Source organism: Pristiophorus japonicus, chromosome 10 (genome assembly GCF_044704955.1).
Source record: "Pristiophorus japonicus isolate sPriJap1 chromosome 10, sPriJap1.hap1, whole genome shotgun sequence".
In the NCBI taxonomy this organism is placed as follows: Eukaryota; Metazoa; Chordata; class Chondrichthyes; family Pristiophoridae; genus Pristiophorus; species Pristiophorus japonicus.
The window spans coordinates 152,032,439-152,050,856 of record NC_091986.1 but is presented as its reverse complement, the minus strand read 5'-3'; the positions used below and the strand labels follow the sequence as shown (position 1 = coordinate 152,050,856).

Genomic DNA, 18,418 nt, shown 5'->3' with positions numbered 1-18,418 from the left:
GACGACTATCTTACCCCACCTGTGACAGAGACTGTGGTTCTCATATTGGACTGTACAGCCACTTAAGAACTCATGTTAAGAGTGGAAGCAAGTCTTCCTCGATTCAGAGGGACTGCCTATGATGATGATGAACCCAGAGAGTTAGAAGACTCTTGGGCTGTGGGGACAACACAGCTGAGTCGGATTCTACCATGCACACTCTCCAGTAGGATTTTCTTTGAACTGGTCAGGATCAGGTACCATGCCTGATTTTTCACCACTAGCCTAGGAGTACTTAGGCCAAGTGCAGCACCTTTGTATACTTTGGCAGAGTACCTGCCAATATGTATAGCCATCTCCATTTGGGAGGACCCTGATCTCATGACCAAGTCTACATGTCAAACATTTAAATGCTTTCTGACTGACCAGAGAAAACATGATTTGAGTGAGCTACTTGTCTACTTGTCCATCCCCAGGAGGGAACAAGCTGCTTCAGACAGCACTTGCTGGATATAATCCAGTGTACAGAGACAGGCTATTTTGAGATGAGAGAGTATTAGTGGCAGGCGTCCATGTACAGGGGAAGTGAGCCTGTCAGTGCTTGTTTCAAATATGTGACTGTCTGGTTTGGCAGTGAGAACTGTAGTATTGGCAGGCCATTTTAAATCATTACTTGCTTTTGTCATGTATGTAACCACAATGTAACACCACTGTATTATTGTATACTCTCAAACTAGATGCACACCTTGACCTCTAGGGGTGAACTTGTGGGAGACACTCCTTACCTGATCACACAGGTATAAAAAGGGAGGTCCCATTCAGGGTCATCGTCTTTGGAGTCCTGTGAATAAAGAGTTAAGGTCACCGAGTGACCTTGTCCCCAGAATGTGCCTCGTGTGGTTTCATGGTGTAGAGTAAGGACTTTACATTGGCGACGAGAAACGGGAATTCATGGCCCACGAGAATGGCCACCGGTAGCACAGAGGAACGGTACTGTGTTGGGGAAGACTGGGACAATTTTGTTGAGAGGCTTCAGCAAAGCTTTGTTACGAAAGAATGGCTGGGGGATGCAGCGGCCGACAAGCGAAAGGCTCATCTTTTGACCAGCTGCGGACCAAAGACTTACACGCTCATGAAGGACTTACTTGCACCCGAAAAGCCGGCGGACAAAACCTTTGAAGAATTTAGCAAATTGATCGGGGAGCACCTCAAACCGGCGAGTAGCATACATATGGCCCGACACAGATTCTACACCCACCGACGTCGTGAAGGACAGAGCATACCGGACTTCGTAGCGGACCTCTGGCGTTTGGCCAGCCTCTGTTAGTTCACAGACGCCTGCAGAGGAGAGATGCTAAGGGACTTCTTTATTGAGGGCATCAATCATGCAGGAATTTTCCGCAAATTAATTGTTACTAAGGATTTGACCTTGGAAGCTCAAACTTTCATGGCGGGAGAGGAAGAGACGAAAATAATATACGCGCGCAATTCTGCCTCTAACGCGGCGATGGATCAGAGAGTTGACATCATCAATGCAACTCAGAGCCCCGCCGGCAGGCAGGGGCAGTCCGACACTCCCCAGACAGCAATAGACCCCAGAGTAGGATTTCAACAGAGGCACTGGCAGGCCGAATGTACATTCACGCCATCACAGTGGACAATGCGGGATGGGGCCACTGACACCCACTAATAGGGTACTTAATGGGACAGTCAACGGGACAGTCAGTGTAGAGTGCCTGGCCATAGTCCCTTTGTTCCCAACAATGGAAACTTTAACTCATGCTGGAGGTGTGGGGGAAAACACTCAACTAGATCTTGCAGATTTCAACAGTTTGTCTGCAGGAACTGTAATCTCAGTGGCCACTTAGCTCGAATGTGCAGGAAGTCTGCTACCAGACTAATATATGAGGCGGATGGACCAGAAGAGGGTTCTTTGAGGCAGGATGACTTTTGGGGCAAATCGATGGACGCCGAGGTTCAGCGGGTCCATGTAGCGAATATTCACAGTTCATACACCAAAACGCCACCAATGATGATGAGGGTTTTATCAAACAGTATCCCTGTATGCATGGAGCTGGACACTGAGGCCAGCCAGTCACTCATGGGCGTTCAGCAATTTGAGAAGCTATGGCCATTTAAAGCCAGTAGACCCAAATTAGCATGTATTGATACACAATTACGGACATACACTAAAGAAATCATTCCGGTGCTAGGCAGTGCAATGTTGGCTGTCACACACAATGGGGTAGTGAATCGGCTGCCGCTCTGGATTGTCCCGGGCAATGGTCCCGCACTGTTGGGAAGGAGCTGGTTAGCCGAGATGAACTGGAAATGGGGGGATGTTCACGCAATGTCATCTGTGGAGCGAAGTTCGTGCTCACAAGTCCTACAACAATTCGATTCACTATTCCAACCTGGCGTCGGGACTTTCAAAGGCACTAAAGTAGTGATACACATCACACCGGACTCCAGACCAGTGCACCACAAAGCCAGAACGGTGCCGTATGTGATGCGGGAAAAGATCGAGAGCGAATTGGACCGGCTGTTGAGAGAGGGAATCATCTCGCCTGTTGAATTCAGTGACTGGGCGAGCCCCATCGTTCCTGCTCTAAAAGTGGATGGCTCTGTCAGGATCTGTGGCGACTACAAGGCCACCATCAATTGGGTGTCCCTACAAGATCAATACCCGCTCCCGAGAGCAGAGGACCTCTTCGCCACGCTGGCAGGCAGCAAGCTGTTCACCAAGTTGGACCTCACTTCAGACTATGTGACCCAGGAACTGGCCGACGAATCTAAACTACTGACTACCATCACCACGCACAAGGGACTGTTCGTTTATAACAGGTGCCCATTTGGCATTCGATCAGCAGCCGCGATTTTTCAACGAAACATGGAATTCCATTCCTGGCGTATTCCAGGACGACATCCTCATCACGGGTCGAGACACTGAGGAACACCTCCACAACCTGGAGGAGGTGCTACGCTGACTGGACCAGGTAGGCCTGCGACTCAAGAGTCTAAATGTGTGTTCTTAGCTCCTGAGGTTGAGTTTCTGGGCAGGAGGGTTGCTGCAGATGGGATTCAGCCCACCAAATCCAAAACGGAGGTGATTTGACGAGCACCCAGGCCCTGCAACACATTGGAGTTGCGATCATTCCTGGGACTGTTGAACTATTTCGGGAACTTTCTGCCGAACTTGAGCACGTTGTTGGAGCTGCTACACGTGCTCCTGCATAAGGGTTGCGATTAGTTTCGGTGGGATTGTTAGGAACGGGCTTTTGATCGGGCGCGAAACCTACTTTGTTCAAACAAGTTGTTGACCCTCCATGACCCCTGAAAAAAATTGGTTCTGACATGTGATGCATCGTCCTATGGGATTGGGTGCGTGTTGCAGCAGGGCAATGCTGAGGGTCAACTACAACCTGTGGCTTATGCCTCCAGGTCGCTCTCTCAAGCAGAACGGGGATATGGGTTGGTCGAGATGGAAGCGCTTGCATGTGTCTATGGTGTAAAAAAAATGCATCAGTACCTCTTTGGTAGGAAGTTTGAATTAGAGACGAACCACAAGCCATTAACATCCCTGTTGTCAGACAGCAAGGCTATCAATGCCAACGCATCAGCTCGCATACAGCGATGTGCTCTCATGCTGGCTGCTTATGACTACTCCACCCGGCACCGGCCCGGCACTGAAAATTGTGCTGACGCGCTCAGCAGGCTTCCACTGACCACCACTGAGGGGGCAGCGGAGCAAAGCGCTGAGATGGTCATGGTTGTCGATGCCTTTGACAGTGCAGGCTTCCCCATCACAGCCCACCAGATCAAAATCTGGACAAACAGAGATCCCCTCCTATCCCTGATTAAGAAATGTATCCTGATTGGAGATTGGGCGCCCGCACACGGAGCATGCCCTGAGGAGGTCAGACCGTTCCGCAGATGGATGGATGAGCTCTCCATCCAAGCCGACTGCCTACTATGGGGTAGCCGGGTAGTTATGCCCCAGAAGGGCAGGGAGGCATTCATCAGGGAACACCACAGTGAGCACCCAGCCATTGTGCTGATGAAGGCCATTGCCCGGTCACATGTTTGGTGGCCTGGATTGATTCAGACCTGGAACACTGTGTTCGCAGGTGCACGATGTGTGCCCAGCTGCGTAATGCCCCAGAGAGGCCCCGCTCAGCCCAGGACTCTGGCCCATCAGGCCATGGTCACGCATTCATGTTGACTATGCGGGCCTGTTCATGGGTAAGATGTTCCTTATTGTTGATGCGTACTCGAAATGGATCGAGTGCATCATTCTGAATTCATGCACGTCATCCACCACGTGGAAAGCCTACGTGCGATCTTTGCAACCCATGGCTTGCCGAACATCCTTGTTAGTGATAATGGCGCATGTTTCACAAGCTACGAATTCCGAGAGTTTATGTCGGGCAATGGCATCAACCATGTCAGAGCTGCGCTGTTCAAGCCGGCCTGCAATAGCCAGGCGGAACGTGCGGTCCAAATCATTAAGCAAGGCATGGATTCATGGACCCTCCCTACAATGCCGCCTATCGAGTCTCCTGCTGGCCTATAGATCCCGACCGCACTCGCTCATGGGGGTCCCGCCCGCAGAGTTACTAATGAAACGGACACTCAAAACTCGGTTGTCCCTCATTCACCCAGTCCTGACCGACATAGTTGAGGGAAAGCGCAAGTCACAAAATGAGTACCATGACCGTAATTCGTAGGGGAGACGTATAGAAATAAATGATCCTGTATTCGCCCTCAATCACACCATGGGGCCCAAATGGCTTGAGGGCACTGTAATTAACAAAGAGGGGAATAAGGTCATCGTGGTAAAACTCAACAATGGTCAGATATGCCGTAAGCATCTGGACCAAGTAAAAAAAAGGTTCAGCATCGACACGGAGGAACGTGAAGAAGACCGTGAGATGGAGCTCACAACACTGCCAGTGAACGAGCAACAAGAGCAATCAGAAGAATGCACAGTCCCTGCGGTCAGTCTGGACAGGCCGGAATCACCACAGGTGACAGACACTCACGTCAGTGTCCAACAACTAGAGCCCCAACTGCGGCGCTCCACGAGGGAGCGTAGACCACCTGAAAGACTAAACCTATGATCCCAATCAGACTTTGGGGGGGAAGGTGATGTCGTGTATGTAACCACAATGTATTACTGTATACTCTCAACCTAGATGCACACCTTGACCACAAGGGGTGAACTTGTGGGAGACACTCCTTACCCGATCACACAAAAAGGGAGGTCCCACGCAGGGTCATCGTCTTTGGAGTCCTGTGAATAAAGATTTATGGTCACAGAGTGACTTTGTCCCCAGAATGTGCCTCGTGTGGTTTCATACTGTAGAGTAAGGACTTTAAAGATTGTTTGATGCTTTGAAAAGTTCCAAAACATGAAACTTTAAGTGCTGCAATTTTTAACCTTCGAATATTTTGGTTCATGAATATATTTTTATTTATTGCAAATTCAGGACTTTCTTCGGAATATTCCTGGAAGCATCTTTTCTTCAGACCTGTATGATGGTTGGATGGCAGCAATAGAAAAGAGAAGTCACGAGGAGAAGATAAAGGAAATTCACAGGTTGGTAATACCTTTTAATGGGAGCATCATCACGGTGATGTACGGCTGCATGGGAAGTCAGTAGATATCGGAACCAGTGAGGTGGACGCAAGATGGGCAGATGGAAGATATTGGGTGCCGGGAGCCGTAGACAAAAGCTGTTTCACTATAAAAAGAACCTCTTTCTTCTCCTCCCCGCGACACAGAGAAACAGCCAATCATTTACTTAAAGAGCAGCTCAGTAAATCTTTTCTTTTCAGAGGAACACTCTTGAAAAACTTGCTACTACAGGGTATCCTGTAACCTCAGGTGTAGTTTTCTCCTTTGCTGTGATTATTTTATATATATATATATATATACATAAGCAATCAAAGAGATCCAAAATATTAAAAATGTTTTAATGGCTATTTTAAAACAAGAACTTTTAGAAAAGACAGGTCATATAGTTATATAACCTCTTCATCATCATCATCAGAGGTAGTCCCTCGGAATCGAGGAAGACTTGCTTCCACTCTAAAAGTGAGTGCTCAGGTGTCTGTACAGTCCAATGTGGGAGTTACAGTCTCTGCCACAGTTGGGGCAGACAGTGATTGATAGAAAGGGTGGGTGGGGAACCTGGTTTGCCGCACGCTCCTTCAGCTGTCTGCACTTGGTTTCTGCATGCTCTTGGCGATGAGACTCGAGGTGCTCAGCGCCCTCCTGGCTGCTCTTCCTCTATTTTGGGCGGTCTTGGGCCAGCGATTCCCAAGTGCCGGTGGGGATGTTGCACTTTATCAAGGAGGCTTTGAGAGTTGTCCTTGAAACGTTTTCTCTGCCCACCTGGAGCTCGCTTGCCATGTTGGAGCTCTGAGTAGAGTGCTTGCTTAGGGAGTCTCGTGTTGGACGATGTGGCCCGCCCAACAGAGCTGGTTGAGTGTGGTCAGTGCTTCAATGCTGGGGATGTTGGCCTGAGCGAGAACACTGACGGTGGTATGTCTGTCCTCCCAGTGGATTTGCAGGATCTTGCGGAGGTAGTGTTGGTGGTACTTCTCCAGCGCTTTGAGGTGTCTGCTGTAAATAGTCCACGTCTCTGAGCCATATAGAAGGGCAGGTATCACTATTGCCCTGTAGACCATAAGCTTGGTGCCAGATTTGAGGTCCTGGTCTTCAAACAATCTCTTCCTCAGGAACTTTCAGAAAAAGCAGGTCATATAACTATATAAACTGCACCTACAGTATGTGACACAAGGCTCCTGATATTTACAGGGAGATGGGGAGAGAGTGCGGTAGCAGGGGGGAAACTCAGAAATCCTGGGGATGCAGAGTTCCAGCCAAGACCAACAGCAGGACCTCATTATCATTTATCTTTTGCGTTTCCGGGCCAGATTGACAGCATGGCCGGCTGCTGGGTAGGGAAGCCAGAGGCGGCAGGCTGTAGCGGTAATTGGGAAAGAATGTGGCTTTGTGGAATCTGAGGTTGTTGGGGGTGGTTAGGCTGATCATGACAGCGAGGAGAGGCCGCGATTGGCAGAAGGGAAGCCACAGGTTTGCTTGAGGGGCAGGAATGAGCACTCCTGTTCCTCCTGCTGGAACTGGATGCTCCCATCTCTATTTAGCTGCCGGGTTTCCTGAGCCCTGGGAGACCCAGCCGGCAGCTGTTAAATTTAAATCAGGCCCCCGACTGCACAGTGTGCGCAAATAGGAGTGAAGCTGGTTGTTTCGATGGACTGGCAGCAGAGCAGCCTTACATAGAAACATAGAAATATAGAAAATAGGTGCAGGAGTAGGCCGTTCGGCCCTTCGAGCCTGCACCACCATTCAATAAGATCATGGCTGATCATTCCGTCAGTACCCCTTTCCTGCTTTCTCTCCATACCCCTTGATTCCTTTAGCTGTAAGGGCCATATCTAACTACCTCTTGAATATATCCAATGAACTGGCATCAACAACTCTCTGCGGCAGAGAATTCCACAGATTAACAACTCTCTGAGTGAAGAAGTTGCTCCTCATCTCAATCCTAAATGGCCTACCACTTATCCTAAGACTGTGTCCTCTAGTTCTGGAGTTCCCCAACATCGGGATCATTCTTCCCGCATCTAATCTGTCCAGTCCTGTCAGAATCATATGTTTCTATGAGATGCCCTCTCATCCTTCTAAACTCCAGTGTATAAAGGCCCAGTTGATCCAGTCTCTCCTCATATGTCAGACAAGCCATCCCGGGAATCAGTCTGGTGAACCTTCGCTGCACTCCCTCAATAGCAAGAATGTTCTTCCTCAGATTAGGAGACCAAAACTGAACACAATATTCCAGGTGAGGCCACACCAAGACCCTGTACAACTGCAGTAAGACCTCCCTTCTCCTATACTCAAATCCCCTAGCTATAAAGGCCAACATACCATTTGCCTTCTTCACCGCCTGCTGTACCTGCATGCCAACTTTCAATGACTGATGTACCATGACACCCAGGTCTCGTTGCACCTCCCCTCTTACTAATCTGCCGCCATTCAGATAATATTCTGCCTTCGTGTTTTTGCCCCCAAAAGTGGATGACCTCACATTTATCCACATTATACTGCATCTGCCATGCATTTGCCCACTCACCTAACCTGTCCAAGTCACCCTGCAGCCTCTTAGCATCCTCCTCACAGCTCACACCGCCACCCAGTTTAGTGTCATCTGCAAACTTGGAGACATTACACTCAATTCCTTCATCTAAATCATTGATGTATATTGTAAATAGCTGGGATCCCAGCACTGAGCACTAACTCCTGCGGCACTCCACTAGTCACTGCCTGCCATTTTGAAAAGGATCCGTTTATCCCAACTCTTTGCTTCCTGTCTGCCAACCAGTTCTCTATCCACGTCAGTACATTACCCCCAATACCATGTGCTTTGATTTTGCACACCAATCTCTTGTGTGGGACCTTGTCAAAAGCCTTTTGAAAGTCCAAATACACCACATCCACTGGTTTTCCCTTGTCCACTCTACTAGTTACATCCTCAAAAAATTCCAGAAGATTTGTCAAGCATGATTTCCCTTTCATAAATCCATGCTGACTTGGACCAATCCTGTCACTGCTTTCCAAATGTGCTGCTATTTCATCCTTATAATTGATTCCAACATTTTCCCCACTACTGATGTCAGGTAACCGGTCTATAATTACCCGTTTTCTCTCTCCCTCCCTTTTTAAAATAACTACCCTCCAGTCCGTAGAAACTGATCCAGAGCCGATAGACTGTTGGAAAATGATCACCAATGCATCCACTATTTCTAGGGCCACTTCCTTAAGTACTCTGGGATGCAGACGATCAGGCCCTAGGGATTTATCGGCTTTCAATCCCATCAATTTCCCTAACACAATTTCCCGCCTAATAAGGATATCCTTCAGTTCCTCCTTCCCACTAGACCCTCGCTCCCCTAGTACTCCCGGAAGGTTAATTGTGTCTTCCTTCGTGAAGACAGAACCAAAGTATTTGTTCAATTGGTCTGTCATTTCTTTGTTCTCCATTATAAATGCACCTGAATTCGACTGCAAGGAACCTACGTTTGTCTTCACTAATCTTTTTCTCTTCACATATCTATAGAAGCTTTTGCAGTCAGTTTTTACGTTCCCGGCAAACTTCCTCGTACTCTATTTTCCCTCTCTTAATTAAACCCTTAGTTCTCCTCGGCTGAATTCTAAATTTCTCCCAGTCCTCAGGTTTGCTGCCTTTTCTGGCCAATTCATATGCCTCTTCCTTGGATTTAACACTATCTTTAATTTCCCTTGTTAGCCACATTTGAGTCACCTTCCCCATTTTATTTTTACTCCAGTCAGGGATGTACAATTGCTGAAGTTCATCCATGTGATCTTTAAATGTTTGCCATTGCCTATCCACCGTCAACCGTTTAAGTATCATATGCCAGTCTATTCTAGCCAATTCACGCCTCAAACCATCGAAGTTACCTTTCCTTAATTCAGGACCCTAGTTTCTGAATTAACTGTGTCACTCTCCATCTTAATAAAAAATTCTACCATATTATGGTCACTCTTCCCCAACGGGCCTCGCACAACAAGATTGCTAATTAGTCCTTTCTCATTACACATCATCCAGTCTAGGATGACCAGCCCTCTAGTTGGTTCCTCAACATATTGGTCTAGAAAACCATCCCTAATACACTCCAGGAAATCCTCCTCCACCGCATTGCTACCAGTTTGGCTAGCCCAATCAATATGCAGATTAAAGTCACCCATGATAACTGCCGTACCTTTATTGCACACATCCCTTATTTCTTGTTTGATGCTGTCCCCAACCTCACTACTACTGTTTGGTGGTCTGTACACAACTCCCACTAGCGTTTTCTGCCCTTTGTTATTCCGTAGCTCCACCCATACCGATTCCACATCATCCAAGCTAATGTCCTTCCTTACTATTGCATTAATTTCCTCTTTAACCAGCAATGCCACCCCGCCTCCTTTTCCTCTCTGCCTATCCTTCCTAAATGTTGAATACCCCTGGATGTTGAGTTCCCAGCCTTGGTCACCCGGAGCCATGTCTCCGTGATGCCAATTACATCATAACCGTTAACTGCTATCTATGCAGTTAATTCGTCCACCTTATTCCGAATACTCCTTGCATTGAGGAACAGCGCCTTCAGGCTTGTCTTTCTAACACACTTTGCCCCTTTAGAATTTTGCTGTAATGTGGCCCTTTTTGCTTTTTGCCTTAGGTTTCTTAGCCCTCAACTTTTACTTTTCTTCTTTCTATCTTTTGCTTCTGCCCCTATTCTACTTTCCTCTGTCTCCCTGCATAGATTCCCATCCCCCTGCCATATTAGTTTAACTCCTCCCCAACAACACTAGCAAACACTCCCCCTTCAGATATTGGTTCCGGTCCTGCCCAGGTGCAGACTGTCTAGTTTGTACTGGTCCCACCTCCCCCAGAACCGATTCCAATGTCCCAGGAATTTGAATCCCTCCCTTCTGAATCACTCCTCAAGTCATGTATTCATGTGAGCTATCCTGCAATTCCTACTCTGACTAGCACATGGTAGAAGTCCTGAGATTACTACTTTTGAGGTCCTACTTTTTAATTTAGCTCCTAGCTCTCTAAATTCATCTCGTAGGGCCTCATCCCATTTTTTTACCTATATCGTTGGTACCTATATGCACCACGACAACTGGCTGTTCACTCTCCCTTTTCAAAATGTCCTGCACCTGCTCTGAGACATCCTTGACCCTTGCACCAGGGAGGCAACATACCATCCTGGAGTCTCGGTTGCGGCCGCAGAAACGCATATCTATTCCCCTTACAATCGAATCCCCTACCACTATCGCTCTCCCACTCTTTTTCCTGCTCTCCTGTGCAGTAGAGCCACCCATGGTGCCATGCACTTGGCTGCTGCTGCTCTCCTCTGATGAGTCATCCCCCTCAACAGTACCCAAAGCGGTGTATCTGTTTTGCAGGGGGATGACCGCAGGGGACTCCTGCACTATCTTCCTTGCACTGCTGGTCACCCATTCCCTATCTGGCTGTGTACCCTTTACCTGCAGTAAGACCAACTCACTGTTCACGTCCTCCTCAGCATCGTGGATGCTCCAGAGTAAATCCACCCGCAGCTCCAGTCCCACACTGCGGTCTGTCAGGAGCTGCAGGCGGATGCACTTGCCGCACACGTAGTCGTCAGGGACATTGGAAGCGTCCCTGACTTCTCACATAGCACAGGAGGAGCATAACATGTGTCAGAGCTCTCCTGCCATAACTTAACCCTTAGAGTATCTTAATTTGACAACAATAATGCGAAAGGTACTTACTGATAAAGAAAAGAAATATTACTCAGCAATCACCAGCCAATCACTTACCCCCTTGGCTGTGACATCACCTTTCGATTTCTTTCTACTTCTTTTTTGCTTTCTCTCCCCACTGCAGCTGCACCGGCTGGCCTCTTGTAGGCCTCCCGACTCCCGACTGCCGCAGCTCTCCTCGAACTGCTGGGCCTTTATAGGCCGCTCGCCTCACGAACTCCCGCCTCCCGACTGGCGCTGCTCTCCTCGAAATGTTGGGCCTTTATAGGCCGCTCGCCTCACGAACTCCCGCCTCCCGACTGCCGCTGCCGAATAGCCTTGGGGTTAGCAGCAATGGAAGAGAGTTAGAGCAAATGATTGGGTCATTGGCTGTTAAAATTGAACAATGAGAGGGAACAACTGGACATGAGGAATGCAAAGAGGAAGTAGCTAGCGGAGTGAGATGGGAGGAAGTCCTGGACAACTGAAAAGGGTCAGCTATTTACAAAACATTTAACCATTATTTTTACACTTTTATAACAACAACAGCTTGCCTTTAAGGTGGTAAAATGTCTCAAGGCGCTTTACAGGAGTGTTATCAAACAACATGTCACCGAGCCACATAAGGAGATATTAGGACAGGAGTGTTTTAAAGAAGAAGAGGTGGAGAGGTTTAGGAAGGGAATTCCAAAGCTTATGACTTAGACAGCTGAAAGCATGGCTGCCAATGGTGGAGTGATGGAAATTGGGGCTTCACAAGAGGCCTAAATTGGAGAAGCGCAGAGATCTCAGATACATTTATCAACACCAACATGGCTGCCGGCTAATGCAACAGAGGCTCAAAACTTAGGCTGCTCCACAGTGATACATGGTGGCCTGAAACTGAAGGCATTTTCAACTAACTGTTCCGTTATTAATTCTCAATATAAAATGTTGCAGCTGTTTTAGCATTAAACATTAGATGACATTAAATATTTAAAAACTTTAGCACAGTGCCACCTACAGGTGTAACAGGTACTGCAGCGTGACCAAGGCTGTGAACTCAACATCCAGGGATATTCAATATTCAAGAAAGATAGACTGAAAGGAAAAAGAGGTGGGGTAGCGTTGCTGGTTAAAGAGGAGATTAACGCAATAGTAAGGAAGGACATTAGCGTAGATGAGGTGGAATCTGTATGGGTAGAGCTGCAGAACACCAAAGGGCAGAAAATGCTAGTGGGAGATGTGTACAGACCACCAAAGAGTGGTAGTGAGGTTGGGGATGGCATCAAACAGGAAATTAGGGATGCATGCAATAAAGGTACAGGAGTTATCATGGGTGACTTTAATCTACATATAGATTGGGCTAAACAAACTTGCAGCAATATGGTGGAGGAGGATTTCCTGGAGTGTATAAGGGATGGTTTTCTAGACCAATATGTCGAGGAAATAACTAGAGAGCTGGCCATCCTAGACTGGGTGTTGTGCAATGAGAGAACATTAATTAGCAATCTTGTTGTGCGAGGCCCCTTGGGGAAGAGTGTCCGTAATATGGTAAAATTCTTCATTAAGATGGAGAGTGACACAGTTAATTCAGAGACTAGAGTCCTGAACTTAAAGAAAGGTAACTTTGACGGTATGAGATGTAAATTGGCTAGGATAGACTGGCGAATGATACTTAAAGGGTTGACGGTGGATAGGCAATGGCAGACATTTAAAGATCACATGGATGAACTTCAACAATTGTATATCCCTATCTGACGTAAAAATAAAACGGGGAAGGTGGCTCAACTGTGGCTTACAAGGGAAATTAGGGATAGTGCTAAATCCAAGGAAGAGGCATAACATGGCCAAAAAAAAGCAGCAAACCTGAGGACTGGGAGAAATTTAGAATTCAGCAGAGGAGAATAAAGGGTATAATTAGGAGGGGGAAAATAGAATATGAGAGTAAGCTTGCAGGAACATAAAAACTGACTACAAAAGCTTCTACAGATACATGAAGAGAAAAAGATTATTGAAGACAAATGTGGGTCCCTTACAGTCGAATTCAGATGAATTTATAATGGGGAACAAAGAAATGGCAGACCAATTGAACAAATACTTTGGTTCTGTCTTCACTAAGGAAGACAGAAATAACCTTCCGGAAATACTAGGAGACCGAAGGTCTAGCGAGAAGGAGGAAATAAAGGAAATCCTTATTAGTCAGCAAATTGTGTTAGGAAATTGATGGGATTGAAGGCCGATAAATCCCCAGGGCCTGATAATCTGCATCCCAGAGTAATTAAGGAAGTGACCCTAGAAATAGTGGATGCATTGGTGGTCATTTTCCAACATTCTACAGACTCTGGATCAGTTTCGATGGACTGGAGGGTAACTAATGTAACCCCACTTTTTAAAAAAGGAGGGAGAGAGAAAACGGAATTATAGATCGATCAGCCTGACATCGAGGTAGGGAAAATGTTCGAATCAATTATTAAAGATGTAATAGCGGCGCATTTGGAAAACAGTGACAGGATTGGTCCAAGTCAGCATGGATTTATGAAAGGGAAATTATGCTTGACACAAATCTTCTAGAATTTTTTGAGGATGTAACTAGTTGAGTGGACAAGGGAGAACCAGTGGATGTGGCGTGTTTAGACTTTCAAAAGGCTTTTGACAATGTCCCACACAAGAGATTAGTGTGCAAAATTAAAGCACATGGTATTGGGGTAATGTACTGACGTGGATAGAGAACTGGTTGGCAGACAGGAAGCAGAGAGTAGGAATAAACCGTCCTTTTCAGAATGGCAGGCAGTGACTAGTGGGGTACCGCAGGCCTCAGTGCTGGGACCCAGCTATTTACAATATACATAAATGATTTAGACGAAGGAATTGAATGTAATATCCCCAAGTTTGCACATGACACTAAGTTGGGTGGCAGTGTGAGTTGTGAGGAGGATGCTAAGAGGCTGCAGGGTGACTTGGACAGGTTAGGTGAGTGGGCAAATACATGGCAGATGCGGTATAATGTGGATAAATGTGAGGTTATCCACTTTGGTGGTAAAAACAGGAAGGCAGATTATTATCTGAATGCTGACAGATTAGTAAAAGAGGAGATGCAACGAGACCTGGGTGTCATGGTATGTCATTCAAAGCTGGCATACAGGTACAGCAGGTGAAGAAGGCAAATGGCATGTTGGCCTTCATAGCGAGAGGATTTGAGTAGGGAGGTCTTACTACAGTTGTACAGGGCCTTGGTGAGGCCACACCTTGAATATTGTGTACAGTTTTGGTCTCCTAAACTGAGGACGGACATTCTTGCTATTGAGGGAGTGCAGCGAAGGTTCACCAGACTGATTCCCGGGATGACAGGACTGACATATGAAGAAAGATTGGATTGACTAGGCTTATATTCACTGGAATTTAGAAGAATGAGAGGGGATCTCATAGAAACATATAAAATTCTGACGTGGTTGGACAGGTTAGATGCAGGAAGAATGTTCCCAATGTTGGGGAAGTCCAGAACGAGGGATCACATAAGGGGTAAGCCATTTAGGACTGAGATGAGGAGAAACTTCTTTACTCAGAGAATTGTGAGCATGTGGAATTCTCTACCACAGAAAATTGTTGAGGCCAGTTAGATAAATTCAAAAGAGAGTAAGATATGGCCCTTACGGCTAAAGGGATCAAGGGATATGGAGAGAAAGCTGGAATTGGGTACTAAAGTGCATGATCAGCCCTGATCGTATTGAATGGTGGTGCAGGCTCGAAGGGCCGAATGGCCTACTCCTGCAACTGTTTTCTATGTTTCTATGTTTCTATGCAGTCAAATGCAGTTTTATAATGGCATTTTCCATAATTGACCTGATATAAGATTTTCAATGTGTTTTGAGAAGACCCACTCAGCAATTTTAATATATAATAAATAGATTGTTAGCTTGTCTCTAACTTTTAAATATAGGGGTTGTGTCTCAGTGGTGTTAAAAATATTAGTCTACCAATAATAAACTCCAATGGCACTCAGAACAGAGGTTCTTGGATATTTGTATTTTTTAAAAACTTCTCAGAAAATTGACAAGTTTTTGAAATAACAAAAGACTTAATTGTATAATCCTGACTGGAACTGAAAAGAGACGTATGGATGATTCCATGATCCACACTGGAAGCAGTGCTCGCAGATAGCACGTCTGAGGAAATGGCTGTGCGCCCGTAAGTTCCCTGTGAGTATTGCTCTCCATTAGGAACGTTAGAATGCAGAATCATTTCTGTATTCAGAAGCGAAAGAAAAATAGTGTCTCAGACATATTAAATTATAATGCCATCAAGGACACAAGTAATTTCTAGAGCACTCAGGCATGGATGCATATATTTAATTAAGGCTTAAGGGGGTACAAATTGCTCACCGTCCGAAACGGGGGGCGCATGCCCCCCCATTTCAATGATTTTTATCACAGCTGTGACATTTTGTTCTTTGTTGTTTTTTTTTCCTTGGATGGGGAAGTCGCTCTTATTGGGGGCGGTGGCAACACCTGAGGGGCGGAAGTTGGGGGCGGTGCGGAGTGACCGCTGCGATTGCATCATCACGGCACCGCGTCACCATGGCTCTCCCCAGTTAAATCGGGCCACCAGTGAGGGTTTTCTGCCGGGCCAGTGGCCTGGCCCCAAGAGGGGGTGCCAGGCTGCCTGTTGGCAGCCCGGTTGAACCTGGAGGCATAATTGTCATTGCGACAAAAAAACATGGCAGTCGCGGCAGTGCATCCTCCCCTTTAAGCGAAGGCGCACAGTCGTTGCAGAAGGCCACAGCCTCACTGGACCACCGGGAAAAAACAGGTTTTGGCACCACCGGGCGGGCTGAAGATTTTCAGAGGGGAATGCCGCTGTTGGGAGGTAGATCAGCGGTGCGCACAGTGATGACGCACTTAATATGGATCGGCAGCAGTGGAGTGGTGGGGGGGGGGGGGAGGGTTGGTGGTGGAGATTGGGGCACCGCTGGGAAACCTCAGGAGAGTAATTGGGCTAAGTGGCCATTCCACGTAAAGTCGCCGGCCACGTGGCTGCCGATTTGCGATGGTAACAAGCCTTAAGGAGAGGGGCAATTTCGGCCTGAAGAACTCTTGTGTACTCAAAGGGAATAAAAATCACTGCTTAAAGAAATAGGATCAAAGTTGACCCTTCTTGCATTCTCTAAAGTAATGGTGTCATCCAAAGAATCTTTCAGCTTTCAGTATTAACTTCTTATTTTTTCCAGATTGCTGCAGCAACTTCCAAAACTCAATACCCTCCTCCTACATCATGTGTTTGGAGTTCTTCACAACATTGAGCAGCAGGCTGAGGAAAACCAGATGAACGCCTTTAACTTGGCAGTCTGCATAGCGCCCAGCATCTTGTGGCCTCCCACACCCTGTAGCCCCGAGATAGAGAGCGAGTCAACAAAAAAGGTGAGAGGTTGTTCCTGTCAACAGTCAGGTGATCACGAGGCACTGTGATACCACACAGTGTCTACAAACCTCACAGTGAAAACATTGTGTAAAGTGTTCCAAATCATGCTGTGCTTTGAGGGTACAAGATCATTTAACGATTTTACCATATTTTCAACCTCGACATTTATTTAAGTCATTTTGCTATCACATGTAGTGAAGCTCTTTTTATTTATGATGCATCTATTTGTACTGCCAAACTGGCTGCCTTGTCTCTGATTGGCTCTCCAATATAACTTGACCTATTGTTCATTGGTCCCCTTGGAGGATAAGCCACACCCTGACGTTCCTCTGGAATGTGTAACTGGAACTGCCCAGCCCAAGTTCTGACTGACTTTCCAATTTGTAATTTGATCCATTTTGACTTCAGAAGCCACAGAGGATAGATCTCTCCAAAAGCCACCACGTTCCAGCTGAAGTCCCTCACCCCAGCGCAAGTGCAGCCTCCCCCAGTCAAAGTCCCTTACTCCCACACCGCCCCCGCCCCCCCCCCCCACCCCACCACCACCACCACCACCACCACCATAGATGGGGCATTGTGTGCGGATTGTTAAAAGGTTTATTGGGTATGAAATGAATAGTGAGTGTTGTGACTTCTGGAATTCATCCACTCCAACCATGTCTCTTGTAACACACGCACCGAGCTTTCCGAGAAATCAGGTGTGGCTGTAAAGGGGGTTGGAAGAGCCTCTCTACCTTCCGATTTCCCCCCCCGCCACCCCACCGTGTCTCTCTCTTCCGCCCCACCCCGTCTCTCTTCTCCCCCCCCACCCCCAAGCTCCCTCTCTCTCCCCCCCCTCCCCACCCGGCTCTCTCTCCCTCTCTCTCTTCCCCCCAAGCTCTCTCTCTTCCCCCCTCCCCCAGGCTCTCTCTCTCTCTCACCCCCCACCCCCCCAGGCTCTCTCTTTGTCTCTCCCCCCCGCCTCCCCCGGCTACCCACCGCTGCTTGGGAATCGCGGCTCACGGGATGCTTGGGCTCACGGGATGCTTGGGCTCACTGGAGGCTCAGGGATCAGCGGGGAGCTCGGTCGGCGGTTGGTTGGAGGACCATTAGCTCAGTCGAACAACCCGTTAAGCAACAACGTGGTCGAACTGATTGCAGGATCCCACTTCCAGTTCGGGGCCCCACTTCTGGTTCCGGTTTCTGGGGGGAGGCATTGCGGGCAAGTCTCGCGAGGACGCCGGCACAGAGGGACAGAAAAAGTGCAATACAAATAGTCAGTCCCTTTTACTTAACACTGACTCCAGATGACATTTTGTTGCAAGTAATTTGAGTCACATAAAGTATAAGAGATTGAGTCATTTTACTTCTAAGAACATAGGGGAACCTGATTACAGCAGGGTTTACAGTCATTGAAAATAAATGTGTTTCACTCTATCTTATGGTATTGCATAGGATAAGTAGATTCAATTTCGGCATTGGTTTATTTTCCTTAATATGTAAACTTAAGAAGTCCCATTCACTTCACTGGTAAAACTTCCCTTCAATTTAACATCAATTAACAGCAATATTTCTCAATGTACTCTTTATTTTAACATAACTTGATAAAAGACTAGATGTGACTAGGTATTTGTTATGTATGCATGTTAATGATGTACTGTAACACTTGACCTGAATGTACCTTCACCCTATATATACCATACCTGTACACCAGAGGGTGCTGCTGCTGGAAACCTAAAG

The 18,418-nt window shown here is 47.1% G+C and overlaps 1 protein-coding gene across 1 annotated transcript in view; it reads left to right on the top strand.

Annotated features, from left to right (window-relative positions):
• The window catches only part of LOC139274829 (rho GTPase-activating protein 20-like), a 165,820-nt gene that overhangs the window by 135,649 nt on the left and 11,753 nt on the right, over window positions 1-18,418 (top strand). The window contains exons 12-13 of the mRNA XM_070891528.1: window positions 5,469-5,578; window positions 16,509-16,698. Coding sequence (XP_070747629.1) covers window positions 5,469-5,578; window positions 16,509-16,698 — 300 coding nt within the window. The remainder of the gene's footprint in view (window positions 1-5,468; window positions 5,579-16,508; window positions 16,699-18,418) is intronic.